Source organism: Psittacula echo (assembly GCF_963264785.1).
Source record: "Psittacula echo genome assembly, chromosome: 6".
Taxonomy (NCBI): Eukaryota; Metazoa; Chordata; class Aves; order Psittaciformes; family Psittacidae; genus Psittacula; species Psittacula echo.
In genome coordinates, this window is record NC_137743.1 from 1,082,683 (window position 1) to 1,103,378 (window position 20,696).

At 47.6% G+C, this 20,696-nt stretch overlaps 1 protein-coding gene across 1 annotated transcript in view; it reads left to right on the forward strand.

Annotated features, from left to right (window-relative positions):
- The window catches only part of TCERG1L (transcription elongation regulator 1 like), a gene marked incomplete at both ends in the record, with an annotated part of 79,891 nt that overhangs the window by 34,613 nt on the left and 24,582 nt on the right, over positions 1-20,696 (forward strand). Inside the window, one exon of the mRNA XM_080621474.1 lies at positions 16,860-16,985. Within this exon, the coding sequence (XP_080477600.1) occupies positions 16,860-16,985 (126 nt within the window). The remainder of the gene's footprint in view (positions 1-16,859; positions 16,986-20,696) is intronic.

Below are 20,696 nucleotides of genomic sequence, written 5' to 3' on the forward strand. Positions count from 1 at the left end.
CATGATTTAGCCATACTAGCCCATGCCTTAGCTACTTGTATTAATGGGCAGTTCAGTTGTACAAACACAAAGGGCAATTCTGCACCCAAACAACGGAATCCTGTGTGTTTCTGATGCACGGAGCACTGCTGAAGGTACAGTCCTGCCTTTACCGTGAAGGTGGGTTTGCATTTCATTTCTCTCCTTGGTCTTGAAAACATCCCCCCCGCCCCACCGGTGTTGCTTCCACATTTGGCCTTGAAGTTATGGAGTTAGTGGCAAATATTCAAGTTCCTAAAATGTCTGTAAATCTGAGCCGTTTGGGTTGTGCATGGATGGCTCCCACCAGATCACCATTATCAAAGCCATTCTTTTCTAGAGACCAGTCTAATGTTCGCTGTAGCTGATTTACAGAGGAGGGACACCTTACGCAATGAAATTGTGACCTGTTAAAATGACATGAGTAAGAACTTCCAGTTGTGCCTTTCTAATAGGAAAAAGGAGTTTTCCAGCGCTTCCAAGCCTCTGTACCTTTGAGAGAGGGTATTCATCAACAGCGATTTCATCCTTCATTTCCATTCTGCTGTCAGGTGCAACATGCTTCGGTTTAATTTCTCTTTGCAGCTGTAAATAGCCCGTGTTCTGATTTCTGTGCTTGGCTGCAGGAACTCGGATCCCTACTTTCTCTCTAATGAACGGCAGCACCACGCATGGCTGTCAGCACAGGGTTGGCATATTTTGAAATGGAATTTTGCAGGAGGAGGCTGTAGCTGCTGCCCACCCCCCCCCCCCCAGCTGGGCTGGTTCTGGTGCGGTGTTGTGGTTCCTTTAAAATTGCATGATTAAAACAAGGATGTTTCTAGCCCAGAGCAGCTATTGTTTGTGTAGCTGGCAGAAAATGAAGCGCGAAACACTCCACTGAGTCTGCATTACTATGGATGGGTTTGACTCCAGAAGGTTCCCTTTTTTTTTATCCCTTTTGGCACTTTGGAAGGAGCCTGTTTTGTTTGGTTTCTGTTGCTGATTTGTTTCTTCAAACAGGTCTCAGGCAGAAGCTCTTCCCTGTGAGGGTGCTGAGGCGCTGGCCCAGGGTGCCCAGAGAAGCTGTGGCTGCCCCATCCCTGGCAGTGTTCAAGGCCAGGTTGGACACAGGGGCTTGGAGCAAGCTGCTCTAGTGGAAGGTGTCCCTGCCCGTAGCAGGGGTTGGAGCTGGAGGAGCTTTAAGGTCCCTTCCAACTCAACCCATTTAAGAAACAATGACTTCAGGCTAAGGAGAGTGACCGCTGCCCATCAACTTGGCTGCCGACACTTTTCCATAGGCATTGCAAATTTACCTATCTATTCCAAACCACAAAAGATTTCCAATATTTCCAAATATGGAAACATCTTACTGCCTGTTTCCCATATTTGACCATAGCAAAGCTGAGGTCAGAATAATTGAGTGGGAGTTCTCACTGTAGAGATTTCCACAGGTTGACCCTGGAGAAGGAATTGGTTGCATGAGTGAGTGAGCTGCTGGGTGGCCTTCACAGACTCTTGTGTTAAGTCATGTTCTGAGCCAATGTTTTTTCATGTTTTTTAACTATCCCTTTCTGAAAAGAAAGAGCTGGAGGAAAAGGAGGATTAAAGAACTTGTACTTTGCAAAGTGTGTCTGAAAATGCTGCACGTCCTTACTCCAGGTAGTAGATTTATGTCTAAGGGAGATTGTATCATAAGAAGCTTTTCCACATGTGAGGTGAAATCTGAAATGATAATCCTGTCTCAAAATCTCATAGCATCTAGGAGCTGTGGGAGTTGAAGAGTTGGTCTTGGTTTGAGCCAGAGGGGTGCCATGGCTCAGCTCTGGTTTAAGTTGAGAGTAGGCTGCATTTTTATTGTGCTAAAGTAGAATCATAGAACAGTCAGGGCTGGAAAGGACCTTAAGGCCATCCAGTTCCAAGCCCCCTGCCATGGGCAGGGACACCCCACACTAAACCATGGCACCCAAGGCTCTGTCCAATCTGGCCTTGAACACCGCCAGGGATGGAGCATTCACAACCTCCCTGGGCAACCCATTCCAGTGCCTCACCACCCTCTCAGTAAAGAATTTCTTCCTTAGATCCAATCTAAACTTCCCCTGTTTCAGTTTGAACCCGTTACCCCTTGTCCTGTCACTACAGTCCCTTCATCTCTATGGATTTACTGAGAGAGTAGCTGATATGAGATTATTTTCTGGTCTTGGGAAGCCTGAAGACTTAGAGACCCTGTCAGATCACAACTCTTCCAGTGGATCTAGTGTGTGGATGCCCCTGTCTCCTCTGGGTGACTTCTGCCCATGAAAGACCCCCAAATATCTTCCCTTGAAAATCCAAGGATGCTGGGGAGGGACTCTTCATCAGGGACTGCAGTGACAGGACAAGGGGTAACGGGTTCAAACTGAAACAGGGGAAGTTTAGATTGGATCTAAGGAAGAAATTCTTTACTGAGAGGGTGGTGAGGCACTGGAATGAGTTGCCCAGGGAGGTTGTGAATGCTCCATCCTTGGCGGTGTTCAAGGCCAGGTTGGACAGAGCCTTGGGTGCCATGGTTTAGTGTGGGGTGTCCGTGCCCATGGCAGGGGGCTTGGAACTGGATGATCTTAAGGTCCTTTCCAACCCTGACTATTCTATGATTCTAAAAGTGTTACTGAGCTTCCTTGTGGGATGCAGGGAGGAAGCAGAGCGTGTGTTGGAGCTGCTGCCTGGCTGTTGGAACACAGTGGGGGACTTGGCATCTTCCTGTGTTGAAACACTGCCACAGGCAGAGCTCTGAGTTGTGAGAGTGAGACAAAGAGAGCTGTTGGTTTGTGAGCTGCCATAGTGAGCGTACACGTTTGTGCTCATCCTGGGTAAGGAGATTCTCCTTCAGAACACACAGATATTGATTTTCTCTGCTTTGAGAGCTGAATCTATCTTCTCAAGCACCTTTTTCAGGCATCCCAGCTGTTTGCTATGTAGATTATCATGAATATTCCCCCTTGGGGGCATTAGGCAGAGCCTGCCCCGTGTTGCGTGTGCTGCTGCTCTCCTCTCCCACTGCTCAAGGGCACAGCTGCCATGCAGGGGTGCCTCAGATCCTCTCATTACATCCAGATTTCTAATAACATAGAGGGAACGTTTCCCAATAATCTGTGTTTCATGCAGAATTCTCTCACCCAGCCAGCATTCACCAGTGCAGCAGAGGATCAGTGGGGTGAACAGTAAATATTTGCTTGTAACTCCTCGGGGATGAAGGACACAAAGACAAGGCTTTAAGAGCAGGGCAGTTCAGTGGCAGTCAGAGGAGGTGACTTGTGCTTGATGGCCGAGATGGACATGTCCACTGGCCAGTAAGTGTGCAAGGAGATGGGCAATTGCCTCCTGAAGTAATGGACCTAATGAGGGGGAATCCCTACGGATTGATGCCTTTTGGTATTTAAACAAGGCGAGCATCACTTGAAGCTTTTTTTGACATTCAGAGCACTCTTTTCTTGTGGATGCTCAGGCACTTAGGGAAAGATGAGGTTTTACCATCGTCTTCTCTCAGTCTGAGCACTTGCAGCATCTCTCTCTTCTCCTCCTCCCTGCCGCTTATGAGTACAGAGGGATTCATCCACTTTTTGAAAGCTCAACCTTTCTTTTCAGATCTGTACAAAAGCGGTTTACAATGTATTTGTGGAGGAACTAAGGGGCAAACACCCCCTGAAACAGAAGGTATGAAGAAAAAGCTCTGGTTCTGTAGGAGCCTGGAGCTGTGCTGCGGCAGCTGCAGGGAGATGAGAGCTCCTCACCACAAACAGCTCATTACTGACCTTCCAACAGTGCAGTGATGAGCCAGGGATGAAGGGCTTTGAGCTGATGCTGGTGGTGGCTGTCGTGTGTCTGCACTCACTTTTTAAAAGGGATCTTCAGTCGGGCTTTCTGTTCAAAGCTGTGTATGCTGCCTGTAAAATACCTGAGGAGGGCCGTGAAAGCCACCGGAGGGATGCGAGGGGTGCTGTGTGTGCATGGTTCGGGAGGTCCTGCTGGGGTAGAGCTTTCTGTCACATTCACCGTAAAAAGGCATTCTGAGTCAAACAGTTTTAATCATGTAGTAGGAATTTATTTCACATTAAATGGTTATTTTTGGTACCATTTAACTGAATTCCAGTGCAAAGGTGGAAAATGGATGGACTAGGTGAGCTTTGAAGGCCACTTCCAACCCAAACTAGCAGGCTTCCAGTACCTGAAGGGGGCCTGCAAGGATGCTGGGGAGGGACTCTTCATCAGGGACTGTAGTGACAGGACAAGGGGTAACGGGTTCAAACTGAAACAGGGGAAGTTTAGATTGGATCTAAGGAAGAAATTCTTTACTGAGAGGGTGGTGAGGCACTGGAATGGGTTGCCCAGGGAGGTTGTGAATGCTCCGTCCCTGGCGGTGTTCAAGGCCAGGTTGGATGAGGCCTTGGGTGCCATGGTTTAGTGTGGGGTGTCCCTGCCCATGGCAGGGGGGTTGGAACTTGATGATCTTAAGGTCCTTTCCAACCCTAACTGTTCTATGATTCTATGGTTGATTCTATGTAGAATTCTATTCTTTAGAATAGGCTTTTGGTAGTTCTCCATGTTGTCTTTCAGCTGTACAGATAAATATGTGTCTGTGTGTGTATATCTATCCATCTGTAGCTGTGTGTCATGCCACCATTTTTCATTTAACCAGAGAGAGAAAGGGCTGTTCTAATTTTCTGACCTCCTCATAGGGCAATTTATTAATCTGATGGCACAGCAGTGAGGTGGCTGATCCTCCGCACTATCCACTTTTAACTAAAAACATTAAAAATTCTCTGTGTCAAAACTGATAAGCCACTTAATGCTTTTTCAGGTTGCTGGGATGCCCTCGAGTCCCTTGTGTCTGTGCCAGGAAGTACCATAACCTGCTGAGAGCTATTCCTTTCTAGAAACTCATACTCATTTCGGTATCACCCTTCACCCTTCCAGCTCATTGCCATTCTTCTATTTTCCCTCCCAAGTCATTGGATATATTATTGTTGTAACTCACGAGTACAGCAGCAAAATAGATCTTCAATAGCAGTTTCATATTTTATTTTGCTTTAACTTAAAAATAGGAGAAGCCAAACAGAAATAAACCCATGAGAAGCCTGGACAAAGAACTGCAAAGCAATGGGGGTGGTTCTGCCAACAGCAGTGATGCTGCCAGAATTTAAAGTGTTGTTTCTATTTGGATAGGGAACAATTAAAGCCTGGGTTTACAAAATCCTTCCCCTGTCTTCTCCCTGCTGACACGGGTGGTCTGTGGGCTGTTACCTTCCTGGTGTACTTGTGGTTCAGGTATGGGCTGTGGTTCTCTATAAGCAAGCAAACAGATCCCATCTGCTTCTCATTGGGAAATTTGCTTCAGCTTCTGGTTTCTAACAGAGAGTTCAAGGGGTTGTTTGCACACTGCAGGTGAGGAAGTGCTCAGCGCAGAGGTTGCACCATAAATCATCATTAACCTGTGTAACCACGTTCATGGTAGATACCAGGGAAGATTATAACCAGGCAAACAGGGATTGCCATTTCCACACACCCTCCCCAGCTCTTGGGGGTATGTTTTTGGGTGGCTGTGGCTTTCCTACCTGGCATCACAGTTTATGGCAGCGTGATGGAGATTTCCTGCAGTCACCCAGCACTGGAGGTGAGGAACGGAGAGGGGAGAGGCTTGGTTTGAGTTTGGGCTGAGAGGGAAGACAGGGCTTTGAGAGCCCTTCAGCAGCTGGGCAGCATCTGTGCTGGAGATGTTCATTGCAAGGGTTCACCCAGCAGCAGCTTTACAGACCAGTGAGGGCAGATGCTGCACGTTTTGCAGCCTAAAGCAGAGGGAAGAAGAGAATCAGACTCGGGAAGCTTTGAGTATTTTAATGGCTGTTTCCGGGCCTGTTAAAGAAAGAGAGTCAGGAAAGAGAATTCTGCAAATGTGGCTTCCAGGCAGGCTCTGAAAATGGCCATGAGGAAAAGTGTGCTGTGACCTTGAGGAGAGGGTGGCAGCAGAGCTGAGGGGCCGGATGTAGCTGGAGGAGTCTGCATGGCTTGTAAAAATTGATTTTCTTTTTCGTTGCTGTTCAATTCCTCCTTTGTTCAAGCAAAGAAACTTCTCCCATGCTTTGTAGATAAGCAGTATTGCCCCAAATTACCTTCTCATGATGGATGTGGCTTCTAAATGAAGCAAGTCCCTGGGCCCTGATCTTCACTAACTTCTGGGGTCATAAAATGATAACAGCAATAATAAAGATAAATCAGCGTGTTTCTGTGTCTGACTGCTACTGGCCATTAGATACAGTGATTGAAATTATGGATTTCATTGCTTTTCTCCTTCCAATGCCCCATCCCTGGCAGCGTTCAAGGCCAAGTTGGACGGGGTTTGGAGCAGCCTGGTCTAGTGGAAGGTGTCCCTGACCGTGGTAGGGGTTGGAACTGGATGAGCTTTAAGGTCCTTCCATCCCAACCCATTTGATGATTCTTTGATTCTATGGAGCTAAGTGTTATATATTCCAGGGATTTTCACAAACTGATCCTCCCTACTGCTTGGCCAAACCAAGGTGACCAAAAGAGGTACTCATGGGGAAGCAGGATGACAATTGTCCCCATCGTCTTGTCCTGGTGTTGATGCTGATGTCATTCACTGGGATGAGGCCTTTGGACTGGGAACAGGCACATCCCTCCAAGTAAATTTTCAGTAATGAAAGGTTTGGACCAGGTACGGATGGATTCTGTTTCCTTATTGTTGAACCACCCTTTAGCAGTCTTTGCTGCCTGTGACTTTCCTTGCCAGTAGAAAAACTTCTTTTCTCTGCTGAGCTGGATTTAAATCAGGTGAGGGGTTTGTGCTGATGCTTCTTGCCTGACCTGCTTAATCCCAATTACATATTTCTTTAGGTTGTTATCTTCTTCCCATGATTCTCTCTCTCAGTTCAAGTCCAAATCCCACAGGAGACATTAGAGAGACAGCAGAAATGAGTTAAAAGTGAAATGCTGTCAGTGATTTTTATAAGCAAGCTGTGGTTTCCCTGCAGCATCGCGTGCTGGATTTTCATTCCTAGTACTTAGCTCCAAACTACCAAGCTGCCCGCGGCAGCAGCTGAGTATTACACATGTTCCTCACATTGGACAAGGGCTGGGTTTAGTGCTCACCATCAGATCCCTCTCAGATGTGACGCCTCAAGTGCTGACAGTGAGGAGGATTTTGTAGAACCGGTCAGCCACCATAGTGACAAGAGGATGCAGGTGCTGACAAGGTGCTCTAGATGCTGTGTTGGGCACAGAGACCTTTCCCCCTCACCTTCCATGGTCTCTATGTTGTGATAGTTGTGTCTGCAGGGTAGGCCAGCATCCTCCAGATATGGGATAAAGCTGTTTGTGCCCACCCTGCCACACAGACATGTTTGTTAGCTGCTGCTGTGGGATTGGTAAGTGCATGGCTTCTCACACCTGCACTTCATTTTTCATCAAATCCCAAAGTGGTTTGGATTGGAAGAGACCTTAAGAAGACAAGGGAGGGTTTGATATGATCAGTGCCAGAATTTCTCCTCTCATCCCTGAAACAGGTTTTACAGCACCAGGTTCTTCCACTCCATGGCTTCGTGGGCATCCATAAGAAATAAGGAATTGATGGCAAGTTTGCTTTGGTCCCAAAACTTTTGCTTGCTGTAGGTACTCACCACAAAGGAAACAGCAACTCTATCTGCCGCTGTGAGGAAAGCTCTTCTGAGTGTTTAGACCTCGTATTAGCCTTTAATGTCACATTTCTGGTTTGTCTCCTGTTTTTGCCTTTCTGGAGTTGGTTGGTGGGTTGGGTTTTGTTTGATTTTTCCCATGCAGAAGTGGAATTCCTCTAAGTGGTATCAAAAGGGCAAAGCCCAAAGCCTGCCTTGCGTCAGCGTTGCTCCCTGGGTGCCTCTGGAAGGATTAAGGTAAAGCCTTTCCCCAGCACAGCCAGACCACTGAATCTTTAATACTCTTTGTTAATGCATTCTCATTATGTTTCAATTTGGATGTAAAAAAGAATTATTGCAGCTCACGTCTGACTTAGAAATAAGCACATCTTGCAGTGCCTGCTGGGCTCCTGTTGAGGGGAGGATTTTCTGTGTTGCATCAGTGACTTGAAAGTCCACCAAGTTATACTGTAAATGGGTTTTCTACTCTTTGGTCACAGGCACACTTTTGAAAATTACATTCTTGGCCTTTACACCACTGGAAATATCCACTGTCTTTAGAAACCAGAGGTGAGTGTGTCTGTGTACAATGGAATGTAACAAATATCATGGAAACTGGGGATGGTTTGGGTTGAAGGGACCTCAAAGCTCCTCCAGCTCCAACCCCTGCCACGGGCAGGGACCCCTTCCACTGGAGCAGCTTGCTCCAAGCCCCTGTGTCCAACCTGGCCTTGAACACTGCCAGGGATGGGGCAGCCACAGCTTCTCTGGGCACCCTGTGCCAGCGCCTCAGCACCCTCACAGGGAAGAGCTTCTGCCTAAGAGCTCATCTCAGTCTCCCCTCAGGCAGCTTAGAGCTGCAAGTTTAATTTTATATGACTTCCATAGCACACATGTTTAAATGGAAACCCTTCCTGATCTATTTTTCTTTAATTTTAAATATGCATGGGAAACATTTCAGATCCTTGAGGAAGCTGCTCAGTACTTGCTGTGATTTCTCCCAGTACTGTTGAGTTCTGGTGTCCTTTTCCCACACTGAACTGCCACAGATGAGCATAGGAAGCAGCACTGGAACAGGACTTTTGGTTCTTGGAAAGCTTTGGTGGAAATGAAGTGCTGTGTGGTTCCATGTGCTTGATGTGTGTTCACCTGGAGAGGGATAGATCAGCTTGTTGCAGCGGAATTCCACTGATGTTATAATTGTGTCATATTCCATATTCCAGGCCAAAACGAGGAGGCAGCTGGGTCAGTGTCGGTGTCGAGCTTTCCGATCAGCCCCTTTAGGTATTCCCTGTAACTGGCAAGGTGTGCAAAGCAGTAGAGGGGCAGGCAAAGTCTGAGTCTGTAGCGTTATGACAAGACTGTTCCTGGCTGAATTATTTCAGGCAAACCAGGATTAATACTCACAAAAATGCCTTTGGTTTATATTCCTCTTGAACCATCTAATCCCAGCGGTATAGAAAGTGCTTCCGTTCAATGTGCTTTTCATGTTTGGGAAACAAATGTGTAACTACAGGCAAATGTGGAGTATGTCTTAAAAGGCGTGAAAAGAGGAAGAAGGTGAATGGAATAGGGGTGGGTTTAGGTGCATGAACAGCACCCAGTTTTTGAAATGAGAACATGCCCTGCAGTGCTCTGCTCCCCAACCCCTTCCCTGCAGGAAACCCAATGTCCTGATGGTTTTGGGTTTCTCACCAAATGAGTGTTTCCACGGTGTATTTTAGGAATCCTTGCAAACCTTTTCCTAGTCGAATCCTGCCTGGTTGGAGCCCCACCATTGGCACCCCAGCAGCTGTGCTCTTCCCATTGCTGCCATTCACGTGGCAGCCTTACAAAGCCATTTGTGAATACAAGTCCTGAGATATATTTAGCTAAAATACATGTGTCGTGGTTTAAGCCCAGGCCGTAAATCAGAACCACGAAGTCCACTTCCCCCCCACCTTTCTTCCCTCCGCTTCTGGAGGGACGGGGAGGAGAATCAAAAGAATGCAGCTCCCACGGGTTGAGATAAGAACAGTTTAATAACTAAGGTATAACACAAATCACTGCTGCTACCACTAATAGTAATAATGATAAAGGAAATAACGAGCAAGAGAATACAACCGCTCACCAACCAGTACCTCACCCCCACCCTGCCATGATCCAGCCCTTCCGGGGACTCTCAGTTCTACCTCCCGGGCATGACGTGCTGTGGTATGGAATACCTCTTTGGTTAGTTTGGGTCAGGTGTCCTGTCCCTGCTTCCTCCTGGCTTCTCCTCCTCCCTGGCCGAGCATGAGACTCACAAAGTCCTTGCTCAGGGTAAACATTCTGACCAGCAACTGAAAACATCAGCTTTATCATTATTATTCCCAGGCCAAAAGTCAAAACACAGCACTGCACCAGTAGAAAAAATGACTGCTACTGCTAAACCAGGACAGTATCCACCCCTTATTCCATACCATTCACGTCATGCTCAGATCCCACATTTTCAATATACCATCACTTTCATCTCAGTGTACTCTTATCTTAGTGCACGGACCAATCCCTATAAAGCTGCTGAGTCCATTCAGTCCATGATGGTGGGCTCCATCTCTTGTAACAGTCTTTCAGAGCAGGAGAGGCCCATTGCAAAGTCCACCCCTCGATCATGAGTCCATCTCTATGTTGCATCTCCGCCCTGATGGATGGGCCCATCAGGCTTAAAAAAATTCACCCTCCCCTGCAGCAGTCTCTGCAACTTGTCGGGGACTCCACACAGCTGCCTTCCATCTCCGACGCTTCCAAAGCACTGGAGGGGCCCAGTGGATTAGATACTCGCCCATACTGTCCCACACACCGTGACACTCAAGACTGTCCAGCCCTGGGGAAAACCTCTCGGTCCCCCTGTATTGTCTAAACCCAGACAAGACCCAAACCTGACTCTGCTTAACTCTCGGGATCAGACAAAATGGCCGTGGGTAGAACACACTCTGTGTGTGTGCCAACATGGTGATCCCCATCACAATCAGCAGGCAGGTCCCAAGGGTACCCAAAGGCCATTCAAAACTGTCAAAACTCTCAAATGCTGCTGCTGTACTTGTCACTGAGGCTGGTGTAGCTGCTGTGCTTGAAGGCTCTCTCACCACCAGCTTTGCTTTTTCTGAGTCCAGATCTTCCTCCTCTGCCTTGCTGGAAAGCGCTGCGTGGTCTCCTGCGTCCTCCTGGGGCTCAGGCTCATGGGGCTCGGCGGGCGGCTGCTGGGGGATGCTCTCGGCCGCCGCGGGGCTGGGCTCGGCCGTGGGGCTCGGCTCCTCCGCCACCTCCTCCCGCTGCTCGGCAGCCGCCTCCTTCCCCTCCTCGGCAGCCGCCTCCTTTCCGGCCTCCGGCCCTGCTCCCGCCGCCGCTTGGTCCCCGGGGCCCCTCTCCCGGGCCGCTTCGGCCGCTGCCGGCTCCCGGGGCCGCTCCCCCTCAGCTCCCCGCAGCCTCACACAGACGGACGCGAGGACGAGGGCCAGGACAGTGAAGAGCAGCGGGACGGCCAGGTACAAGTCCACGGCCACGTCCTTCCCTCCCTGCTGCCGGAGCCCTCCCGTATTACAAGCCATTACCGTAAAATACAATGAAACAAGAACCTTAGCCCAAGGCCCACACTTGATAAACACTAACACAGCAAATACCGGCTCTAAGTAAGCTACAGCATACTGAAACTGTGACATCAAGAGAAACAACTTTGAGAGCCCATAAATCAGCATTGTGCCTCAGTCAGATCTGTTGTTATCTCAACCCTTTCTGCCCCACGTTGGGCGCCAAAAAGAACTGTCGTGGTTTAAGCCCAGGCCATAAATCAGAACCACGAAGTCCACTTCCCCCCCACCTTTCTTCCCTCCGCTTCTGGAGGGACGGGGAGGAGAATCAAAAGAATGCAGCTCCCACGGGTTGAGATAAGAACAGTTTAATAACTAAGGTATAACACAAATCACTGCTGCTACCACTAATAGTAATAATGATAAAGGAAATAACGAGCAAGAGAATACAACCGCTCACCAACCAGTACCTCACCCCCACCCTGCCATGATCCAGCCCTTCCGGGGACTCTCAGTTCTACCTCCCGGGCATGACGTGCTGTGGTATGGAATACCTCTTTGGTTAGTTTGGGTCAGGTGTCCTGTCCCTGCTTCCTCCTGGCTTCTCCTCCTCCCTGGCCGAGCATGAGACTCACAAAGTCCTTGCTCAGGGTAAACATTCTGACCAGCAACTGAAAACATCAGCTTTATCATTATTATTCCCAGGCCAAAAGTCAAAACACAGCACTGCACCAGTAGAAAAAATGACTGCTACTGCTAAACCAGGACAACATGCAAGCAACAAATGCTGCTGTTCAGTAATGCATGAAGAGCTTTTGTCCCATGGCATAAAGAGTGGCTTTGCAAGAGACAAATTGCAGGAAGAAAAGCTTTGGTTTTGGAAGTGCGTTTAGTGCCCATAAAGCTCAATGGAGAGAATTGTGCTGACATCGCTGGGGGTAAGATTATGCTCATGCTGTGGATATTTTCAATAAGAATAGTTAAAATAAATAAATAATGTGGGCCCTGTTCTTTGAGGTTCAGTTAAAGGCTCCTTGAATCACAATGAGGAAAACTAGGCTTAAACCCGTGTCAAACTGCCACCCTAGGCTTAAGTTGGAAGTGCCATGGTTTAATTGGAAAAGGTAAGAATTAACCCTTAACAGCAGGAGCAGACCTCCACTGCCATGGCCAGCTGCAGTGTGGTCCAGGACCAGCATCATGTTATTCTGCCATGGGCGTGTTAGTATGGGTCATTAACATCCGTGTGCTGTGTAATGCGGTGATGCGAGACAATGGATCTGCTGAGACATGGAGTAAACCTTTATAAGATCAGTTTCGCTCTGAAAATCTGCCTGATCCCTTTCAACCAAGCCGTGAGTGTCAGTAATGCGTCCGCTCCATCTCCCAGATCTTGTTTGGCCACAAGCAAGTAGAGAAGGGAGGTAGCAGCAGTGATCTGTCTGAGTGGTGTGGGGTGAAAAAGGGAAGAGACTTTAATACTGTTTGCTAGAAATATCAGAGGTGGAAATGTTAGCTGTGTGTTCTGGGGAAAATCTGCTCTCTGATTTGATTTGGCTCCTGATGCACGCCTGGAGATGGTGGTTTCTGCTGTAATAGTCAGTCAGTTACAGCAAGGCCAGGTTGGACAGGGCTTGGAGCAACCTGCTGTAGTGGAAGGTGTCCTTGCCCGTGGCAGGGGTTGGAACTGGGTGAGCTTTAAGGTCCTTTCCATGATTCTGTCATTCTGTAATGGGGAATTTTCTAATTCCCCATTAGAAATAATAATCATTAGAAATAATAATAATATTCTTTTCTAGTTTCCCATTCTTTTCTTCAGATGCTGAAGCAACAGTATAAAAATGCCGATTCAGATGTGCCAGGTGATGGGCTTGTCTATTATAACCATTCCCATTTCAGCCAGTGTGGCCAGAGCTGCTGTAGGAGCTGGCCTCCCTGAGCTGCCATTGCCTGGGAGCAGAGAAGAGGGAAAACGTCCCTGTTGATGCCAGCCTTGGCCCCAAGCTGCTCACATGGAGGGTTTTTGTTGGGCTGGGAAGTGACACCAGTGCTGGAGCTGTTTCTGCCACCATCCTTTTGCCCTGCTCATGGTGATGCTCCACCATTCCTGAGGTGGGGCTCAGCAGCATGGCTGTGGGACCAGCAAGCTGGAGGTGGGTACATGGAGCCCCTGCGCAGGAGAAGGGAGCCTCAGGCACCCAGCCCTCCCCTGAGGTTTCCTTCATCAGACATGCAAATCAGTGTCTGCTCATTAGTTATGCAAATCAGGGCAGAGAATCACTTGCAAATAGATCTTCAGGTTTCTGAACCTTTCACTCATCTGCTTTCATCCTCCCTTGTCCTTGTACCGTCCTGGTTGCAGTTGAGACCAAGGTCGCTTGTGTTTGTAAGCGATGGTAAAACACACTGAAATAATCTTACACAGGGACAGATGTTCTCCAAACGCAAGACTTGCTGGTCAGGCCTCCTTGGCTCTAACAGTCATCAGAAACTTCATAGAAATCATCACTTGCCTCCTCCCCCTCTTCAGCATTTATTGGTTTCCAATAAAATTTGCCTAAACTCAATCATAAAACACACAGGGCATCCGCAGGTGGGTGCCAGGTTCTTCATGGTTCACCTTTAGATGTTCTTCCAGCCCAGGTTATGTTCAGTTCAGGCTGAAAGCTTGTAGTGCTTCATGACATTAAACTCAAACCACAGAGTTTATTTGTATTCCAAATCCATCCATGCTCTTTATGAGCATGAAAAACTAGAAAGCATAAATATTTATTCCTCAAAGGTTAAGATTGCCTTAACTCATTCAAGCTTGTTTGGTGAGCATCAGATGTAATTAAACTGAGCAGTTGAACTCGATCTGCAGATATGAAATAATGTGTGTATATATATATATACACGTATATGCTTGGCTCCCGTATGGACAGAAGGTGTGAGCTAATTGCTTCCATCACACCAAAAGACGCACTGATAATTTTACTGTTCCTGGTTACGATAATAAATCAACATAAAGAAGCAGCTGAAATTGTATAATGGCAAGTCATGTCTGAGCATGGAGCATGCACTGTGGTAACAAAATGAGCAGAGCTCATCTCATGTGTCCAAGTAGAGGGACATAATTAAGCACATTATGCAAATTGTTCCAATTTTGGGTGTACAGAATTGACCCTAATTGCCTGTGTACCAAAATTCATGTGCACACCTTAATGTGAGCCTCCAGCAGCCTGGTGTCCCTATAAACCTCAGCATCGGGCTGTGAACCTCCAAGTGTCTGAATCTGTCCCACGTGTCCTTCAGGTGCTGTGTGGCCACAGAGAGCTTCAGCAGCAGGAGGGGACCAGGTCCAAGCCTGTTCCAGGGCAGGGGTTCACATCTGGAAGCATGGACATTAAAGGGCAAACTGGAGATTCCTGGTTGTTCTCATCTCCAGTATGGTTTGGATTTGTTGCTGTCTTTATGATCATCTTTAAGATTAATACCTTAAGATGATGACCATCTTTACGGTGATGACTGCCATCATTAAGATGGTCATCTTGGATATATTCAGAATCATTGTGCAGTCTTTTCCAAGGATATTGTTGTAATGCAAGGCATTCACATGCACATACCTCGCTCAAGACTGATTTTAATCAGACTCTGAAAGCAATAGGATGAAAATGTCCTTTTTGTTGCCATCAAATTTACAAAATCACAGAATGGTTTGGGTTGGAAAGGACCTTAAATATCATCTAGCTTCAACCCCCAGTTAATCTGAGAGATCAAAAAAACTGAACACTTGCTTCATGAAATATTACTCATGGAATTATTTGTGTAGTAACGTAACCTAAGTTACAGATGGGAATCCTAGCTTAAGAAATGGTCTCCAAGGATATGGAAATCAGCATTTCAGTCTGTTCATGTGTGCATCCTGCTGGGCATCTCCGTAAAGCTGGAGGGGCTGTTGTGAGTCTGCTGTCGTGTGGGTTGTTCCATATAATTAGAGCACCTTAGACTTCGGTGTAGGAATTGATGGTTCCTCAGCGTTTCTTTATATCCGGAGAGCTCATCAAAGGTAATAGTTTTGCCAGGGGCTTTGACAGGAGCATTAAAAAGAAGCTGTCATTGCCTGAGGTCTGAACAGCAGCTCGGGCAGGAGAATGGCTCACTGCCTCGTTAGAGATGGCCAAGTTACAAGTGCCTCCCATGACGTTATTGTGCTGGAGGTAGCACAACAAACATCACACTGACCTGTTCCTCTTCTGTACATGCTTCATTTGTCATTCTTTCTTCAAAGCAAGTATGGATTAAACTTAGTACTTTGCAGGGTATTTTCTTTATCGTGCTCCTGATCATGTCTTGCAGGAGTTTCTCTTATCCTGATGATGGCAGGAAAAAAAAGAGAAATAATCCTATCTTTCTTTCCCTTCTCTGGTGTTTTTCTGCAGCTGCTTGTAGCTCACCTTCCCTGTGCCCCCAGGCAGCCCATGCTGCTGCTGCTGTTGCAGGGTCATTGTCAGCAGCAGGTTCTGCTACCCCAGGGAGGAGGCCACCAGGAGAACGGCATGGGGCTGCTTTGTTGGGACAGGCAGTGCATCACAGAGGTTTTACTGTTGCTGTCTCCTCTCTCCCCCTGCTCCATTGATGTTAACTGTCTAGGAGCATCCTTTGGTGCCTGTTTTGCTTGTTCTAGACTGTCACTGATCTGTGGAGGGTTCTGGCTCACCAGGTCAGACTGGGCATCAGGCCTGGGCATACATGTACATATTAAGGGTAAAGAAAATCTGTGCTTTATGTATGTGTTTTTACAGGTCCAAAGCCCCTCTCCAGTTTTCCTGTGGCCCCTTTAGGCACTGAGAGTTGCTCTATGGTCCCCGGAGCCTTCTCTTCTCCTGGGTGAACAAGCCCAGCTCTCTCTTGCCAGCTCAGTTTTCAGATGGTGGCTTGTACACAGCATATGAAGGCTGCTAATGGGGCACTGGAATGTCCATCTGAAATGAAATGATGTGTGCTATGGGTCTTTAAGGTTCCGAGAAATGGCTTTGTGAACAGTTAATGGGAAGCTGATGCTCAAGGTTTGACCTCAAATTTGGTGATAGCCACAAATTCCCAAGGATTGCATAGCTTGGTTTTATTGGCACAGTTCTAGCAGCAGACCCAGATTACTGATTTAATGTGAATGACAAATAGTAGGAATGTAGTGATTTTCTGGTTTCTGCATTGTCTGAGCAGACTGTGATTCCTAGGGATAAAGCTGCTGGTTTATATTATCAGCAAAATGATTTTCAATGGATAGAGTGGAACACAAAGAGTTTGTGGTGAATTAACGGCAGAAACTGGAGGTCTGTTATTTAACCTTAAATAAGAAAACTAATCTTGCTGTAACCTATTCTGAGGGCATTCATAGATCCTTGAAGTTCTTATTTTAAGGCCATGTTTTATTAATTTAAGATTTCCACCGATGCTTATTTTGTGTGAATTGATGGGCATCATGGCCAGAGTAGACCAGTAATTCAAGTAACACAACCCTCCGGTTTTCTCATGCAGACAGGCATATGGAGAAATGGTTAGCAGGAGGTTAAAAAAGCATCTGTGAAATACAGCTGGAAAAAGGGAGTTTTATAAAGGCATTTTTGTTTACTGGAAAAAACCCAAATGTTTCCTTGTGGTTTGAATGCAGGTTCCACCTCCAGAATGGATGCTCATGTGGGTCCCTTGATGCCAATGCAAGTCACCCGTGTAACGGCTATGTCTGCACCGACAGTGACGTTCATGGCAACCAATTTGATGGATCAGGCATTAGCAGGTGTGTTTATGGTTCTATACACTGATTATATTACTGAAGCATATGTTGTGTATTTGCATACTTCCAAACCGTCTTTCCATACTGCATAGAAATGGAGGAGCCTTAAAAAATCAGCTCAAATTTTATGACATTTGCTTTAGCTCGTTACGAGTGTGTTCAGAGGGGTTTGGATCCTGTGTGCTCGGTCTGGCAGTTGCTTTGCATTTGATGGTACAAAACGCAAGTTTCCGAAATGTCCTTGGGCTTTTCATGTCCCATGCCAGTGGTATTCACAAGCATTGCAGTGATAATGTGGTTATCTTTTGGATAGTTGCTCCATGAAGGCTCGTTGGCTGGAGCCTCCGAGGATGCTTTGTGCTGTACTGTGTGATAAAGCTGGTTCATTTACTGTCATGTAAATGTGTGTGTGCTACTGTGAGAGAAGGGGCAGTGCTGTTCCCAAAGACTGGAGGAAGTCTTGTGGCTTTGTTCAGATTCACATATGTGTGTTGCAAATCACAATCAAAATCAGATTTTGATAGGAAATTGGGAACATCGTTGATCTCCCCTGCAGTCCTGCATCCAGCCCAGGGGCAACAGCACAAGAGGGATGTGGAGCTGTTGGAGCGAGGCCAGAGGAGGCCATGGAGCTGCTCCGAGGCTGGAGCAGGCTCTGGAGCCAGGCTGAGAGAGCTGGGCTGGGGCAGCCTGGAGAAGAGAAGGCTCCTGAAGGGGAGACCTGAGAGCAGCTCCAGTGCCTAAAGGGGCTGCAGGAAACCTGGAGAGGGGCTTGGGACAAGGGCCTGTAGGGACAGGCCAAGGGGAATGGCTTTAACCTGCCCGAGGGGAGACTGAGATGAGCTCTTAGGCAGAAGCTCTTCCCTGTGAGGGTGCTGAGGCGCTGGCACAGGGTGCCCAGAGAAGCTGTGGCTGCCCCATCCCTGGCAGTGTTCAAGGCCAGGTTGGACACAGGGGCTTGGAGCAAGCTGCTCCAGTGGAAGGTGTCCCTGCCCGTGGCAGGGGTTGGAGCTGGATGAGCTTTGAGGTCCCTTCCAACCCAAACCAGGCTGGGATTCAGTGATCTAAGGAAGTTCTGCCAGTGTTCTGCTTAATGCCCTCCTTTGGAAGCAGAGCGGGGCTGTGGCGGGCTCTCTGCCTCCCCTATTGCAGTTTCAGGTCTGACACCTCTCTTTTCAGGAGCTTGGTGTCTCTCTGTAGCAAAGTGAGTTTGAGCTGAGGTGTGCTCCTGCCCTGGCATGTGTTCCCTGCTCCCGGGGCAGTGAGTGACTGCTGAGCTCGAGGGCAGAATACAAGGTCAAGTTATTTTTTCTTTACGTGACATGGAAACCAGTCTCAATGTTCAGCCATCGATATGAAGATAAACGACTCCTGACGTGCACAGAGACTTTCAGGACTTTCTGTTATTTTATGAGTCTTTTATTTCCATCTTATTTCCTCTCTGCTTACTGTCCAGAACGTTGTGGAAGCATATTGCACGTGTGAATGCCTAATGCACAGCATGCTGCAGAAATTCACTGACATGTGCTGTGCCGGGGGTGCTGTATTTCAAGCAAAAGCTACAGCACCCAGGCTCCTTCCTGGGGCTTCTGCTTTCCAGTTTGGATGCAGAGAGGGCGTTTTTTAAAGGAGGAAAGAAAAGAGGTTGCAGCACAGTGTTTCCATGCTGAAGATGTGTAAGGTTCAAAGAGGAGTGAGAATGGCTGCAGTGTGCGAGAGCCGCGTCCCTGCTCCATGCTTCAACCAAGTCTTCATTTATGAAAGAGCAGGGGAGGAGCAGCAGTAATAAAAGTACTTATTCCATATGTGGTACCTTCCTTTGCACCAGGCTGCAGCTCCCAGCGCTGTGCCAGGGCTGGTTTAGGTTCTCTCTCCTATTGCATTTCCTCAGCATCAGCTGTGGGAAAACCCTCTGCTGAATTTCCCATGTGCAAAGGTTTGTCTGAATCTGCCAACTGACAGTTCTGTGTTTGCATGAACGCTTCCAAAGCCAGGCAGATGGGGTGTCGTGCTCCTCATCCGCGCATGTGTATGCATCTACGTGAATGAAACGTCGTGACTCCTTCTTAAACCAACGTGATAATGAAGACTACAGGGGAAGCAAAATTCTAATAATAAGAAAAGGCTTTTTTTGCTTGTGAAATAGAAGGAGAAAGAAGCAGAGCTGGGGGAGGGGTTGGGGGGATTTCCCTGCAAATCAAAACTAAAATCCCAGCTTTGTGAGGCATCGTTTCCCAAGTGCTGCTCCTCCGTGTCCGAGTGACAGAATCCACGCAGCCGTTTGTTTGTGGCTCTTTCATCAGCATCTGACAGCCCCCCCAGACTTGTTGCTCCAGGGATTGTTCCATGACAAGAGCAGGAGTCAGGAGCTGGAAATGCTGAGGCATACCATGCCACACAGCAGCGTTGCCCTGAAAGGCTCCCAGCACCTGGTCAGCCGTGGTGCCTGTGCCAAATGTGCGCCTACAAAGGGATCCCAACTTTGGGCTTTAAATTGCCACAAAGTCAATGAGGTGCAAAGGAACCTTTGATGTGGAGGGGCATGTGAAAAGGTTCCTTTAATCCCCTACACGTGTTTTGGTTCAAACCCCTCGTCAGGAAGGAGGTGGCTGTAGAGGACCCGTTCACCAGCCGTGCTGAGGGCTGGCTCATTGCACGCCATGGGAGTGGAAAACAAGCCACCAAGGGTGTCCCTGGGGGAGAGCAGTTGGAGTGACAGGAAAACACAAGGAAGATAATGGAATACCTCCATGACATAGCTCAGAAACTGCACTCTGTCTTCCTTCTGCTGTGCTTTAGAGATGCAGAAGGTATTAGCACAGTTTAATTGAAGCGAGGTTCCCTAATTGTGGCTCCAGGTCTCTCCGAGCAGTGCATGCAGGAAGCATCCTTGGTCCTTGGCTCTCCTTCTATTCCGTGGAGGTGGCTGCTCGGGGCCTGGCTGAAGCCAATGTGACAGTACCACGTTCAAAGACCCACGTGCCCCACATCACTTTGATTCTCAATTACCAGATGTCAAGGGAAGAAAGATAAATTTAGAGACCCTTTTGATATGTATTAGCTGCTCCCTACTCCTCGGTCCTTTAATGTGGAAATTAATTGCTATGATTTGTAAAGCTTCTTTTTTGCTGCCCATAAAAATTAAGTCATCTTCTGAGAAAAATGACATTTGTTTAAATATTTATCGTTGTGATATATTCCACAGTGAAGCAAATGGCTCAGGCTCCACTTCTGCCTCAGTGTAGCTCCTGTTACATGTTGCCTATGCTGTAGTCTGAGCGATTTTGAAATGAAATGAGTAGTATTTTGATGTGTGAATCTGCTATGTAACATGCAGTCCTACAGAAGCCCTGCTTGCAAAGAGTTTCTTGAAGCTACTGCACCGAAGCTTTGTCTGTTAGGCAGACAGAATGTGCTCCATAAGTGGAGTAGGATAAGGATGGATAAGTATGGATGAGGGGTAAGGTATGCCATGGCTTGCTCTCATAATAGCACCCTAACACTGGTAGTAGGAGCCCCTATTTGCAGTGCAAGGCTGCACCTGGGCTCTGTAAGGAGCCTGTGCCATGCATAGGGTGCAGTGTACGGTGGGTGCAGAGCTGATGAGGACAGATCACCATGCTCCTAACTCCGAGATGCGGGAGCCTCCTTTGGCAATATAACTGCTGTACTGGACCTCCTCAGGCACAGAAAGGCTTTGGTGATGATCACACA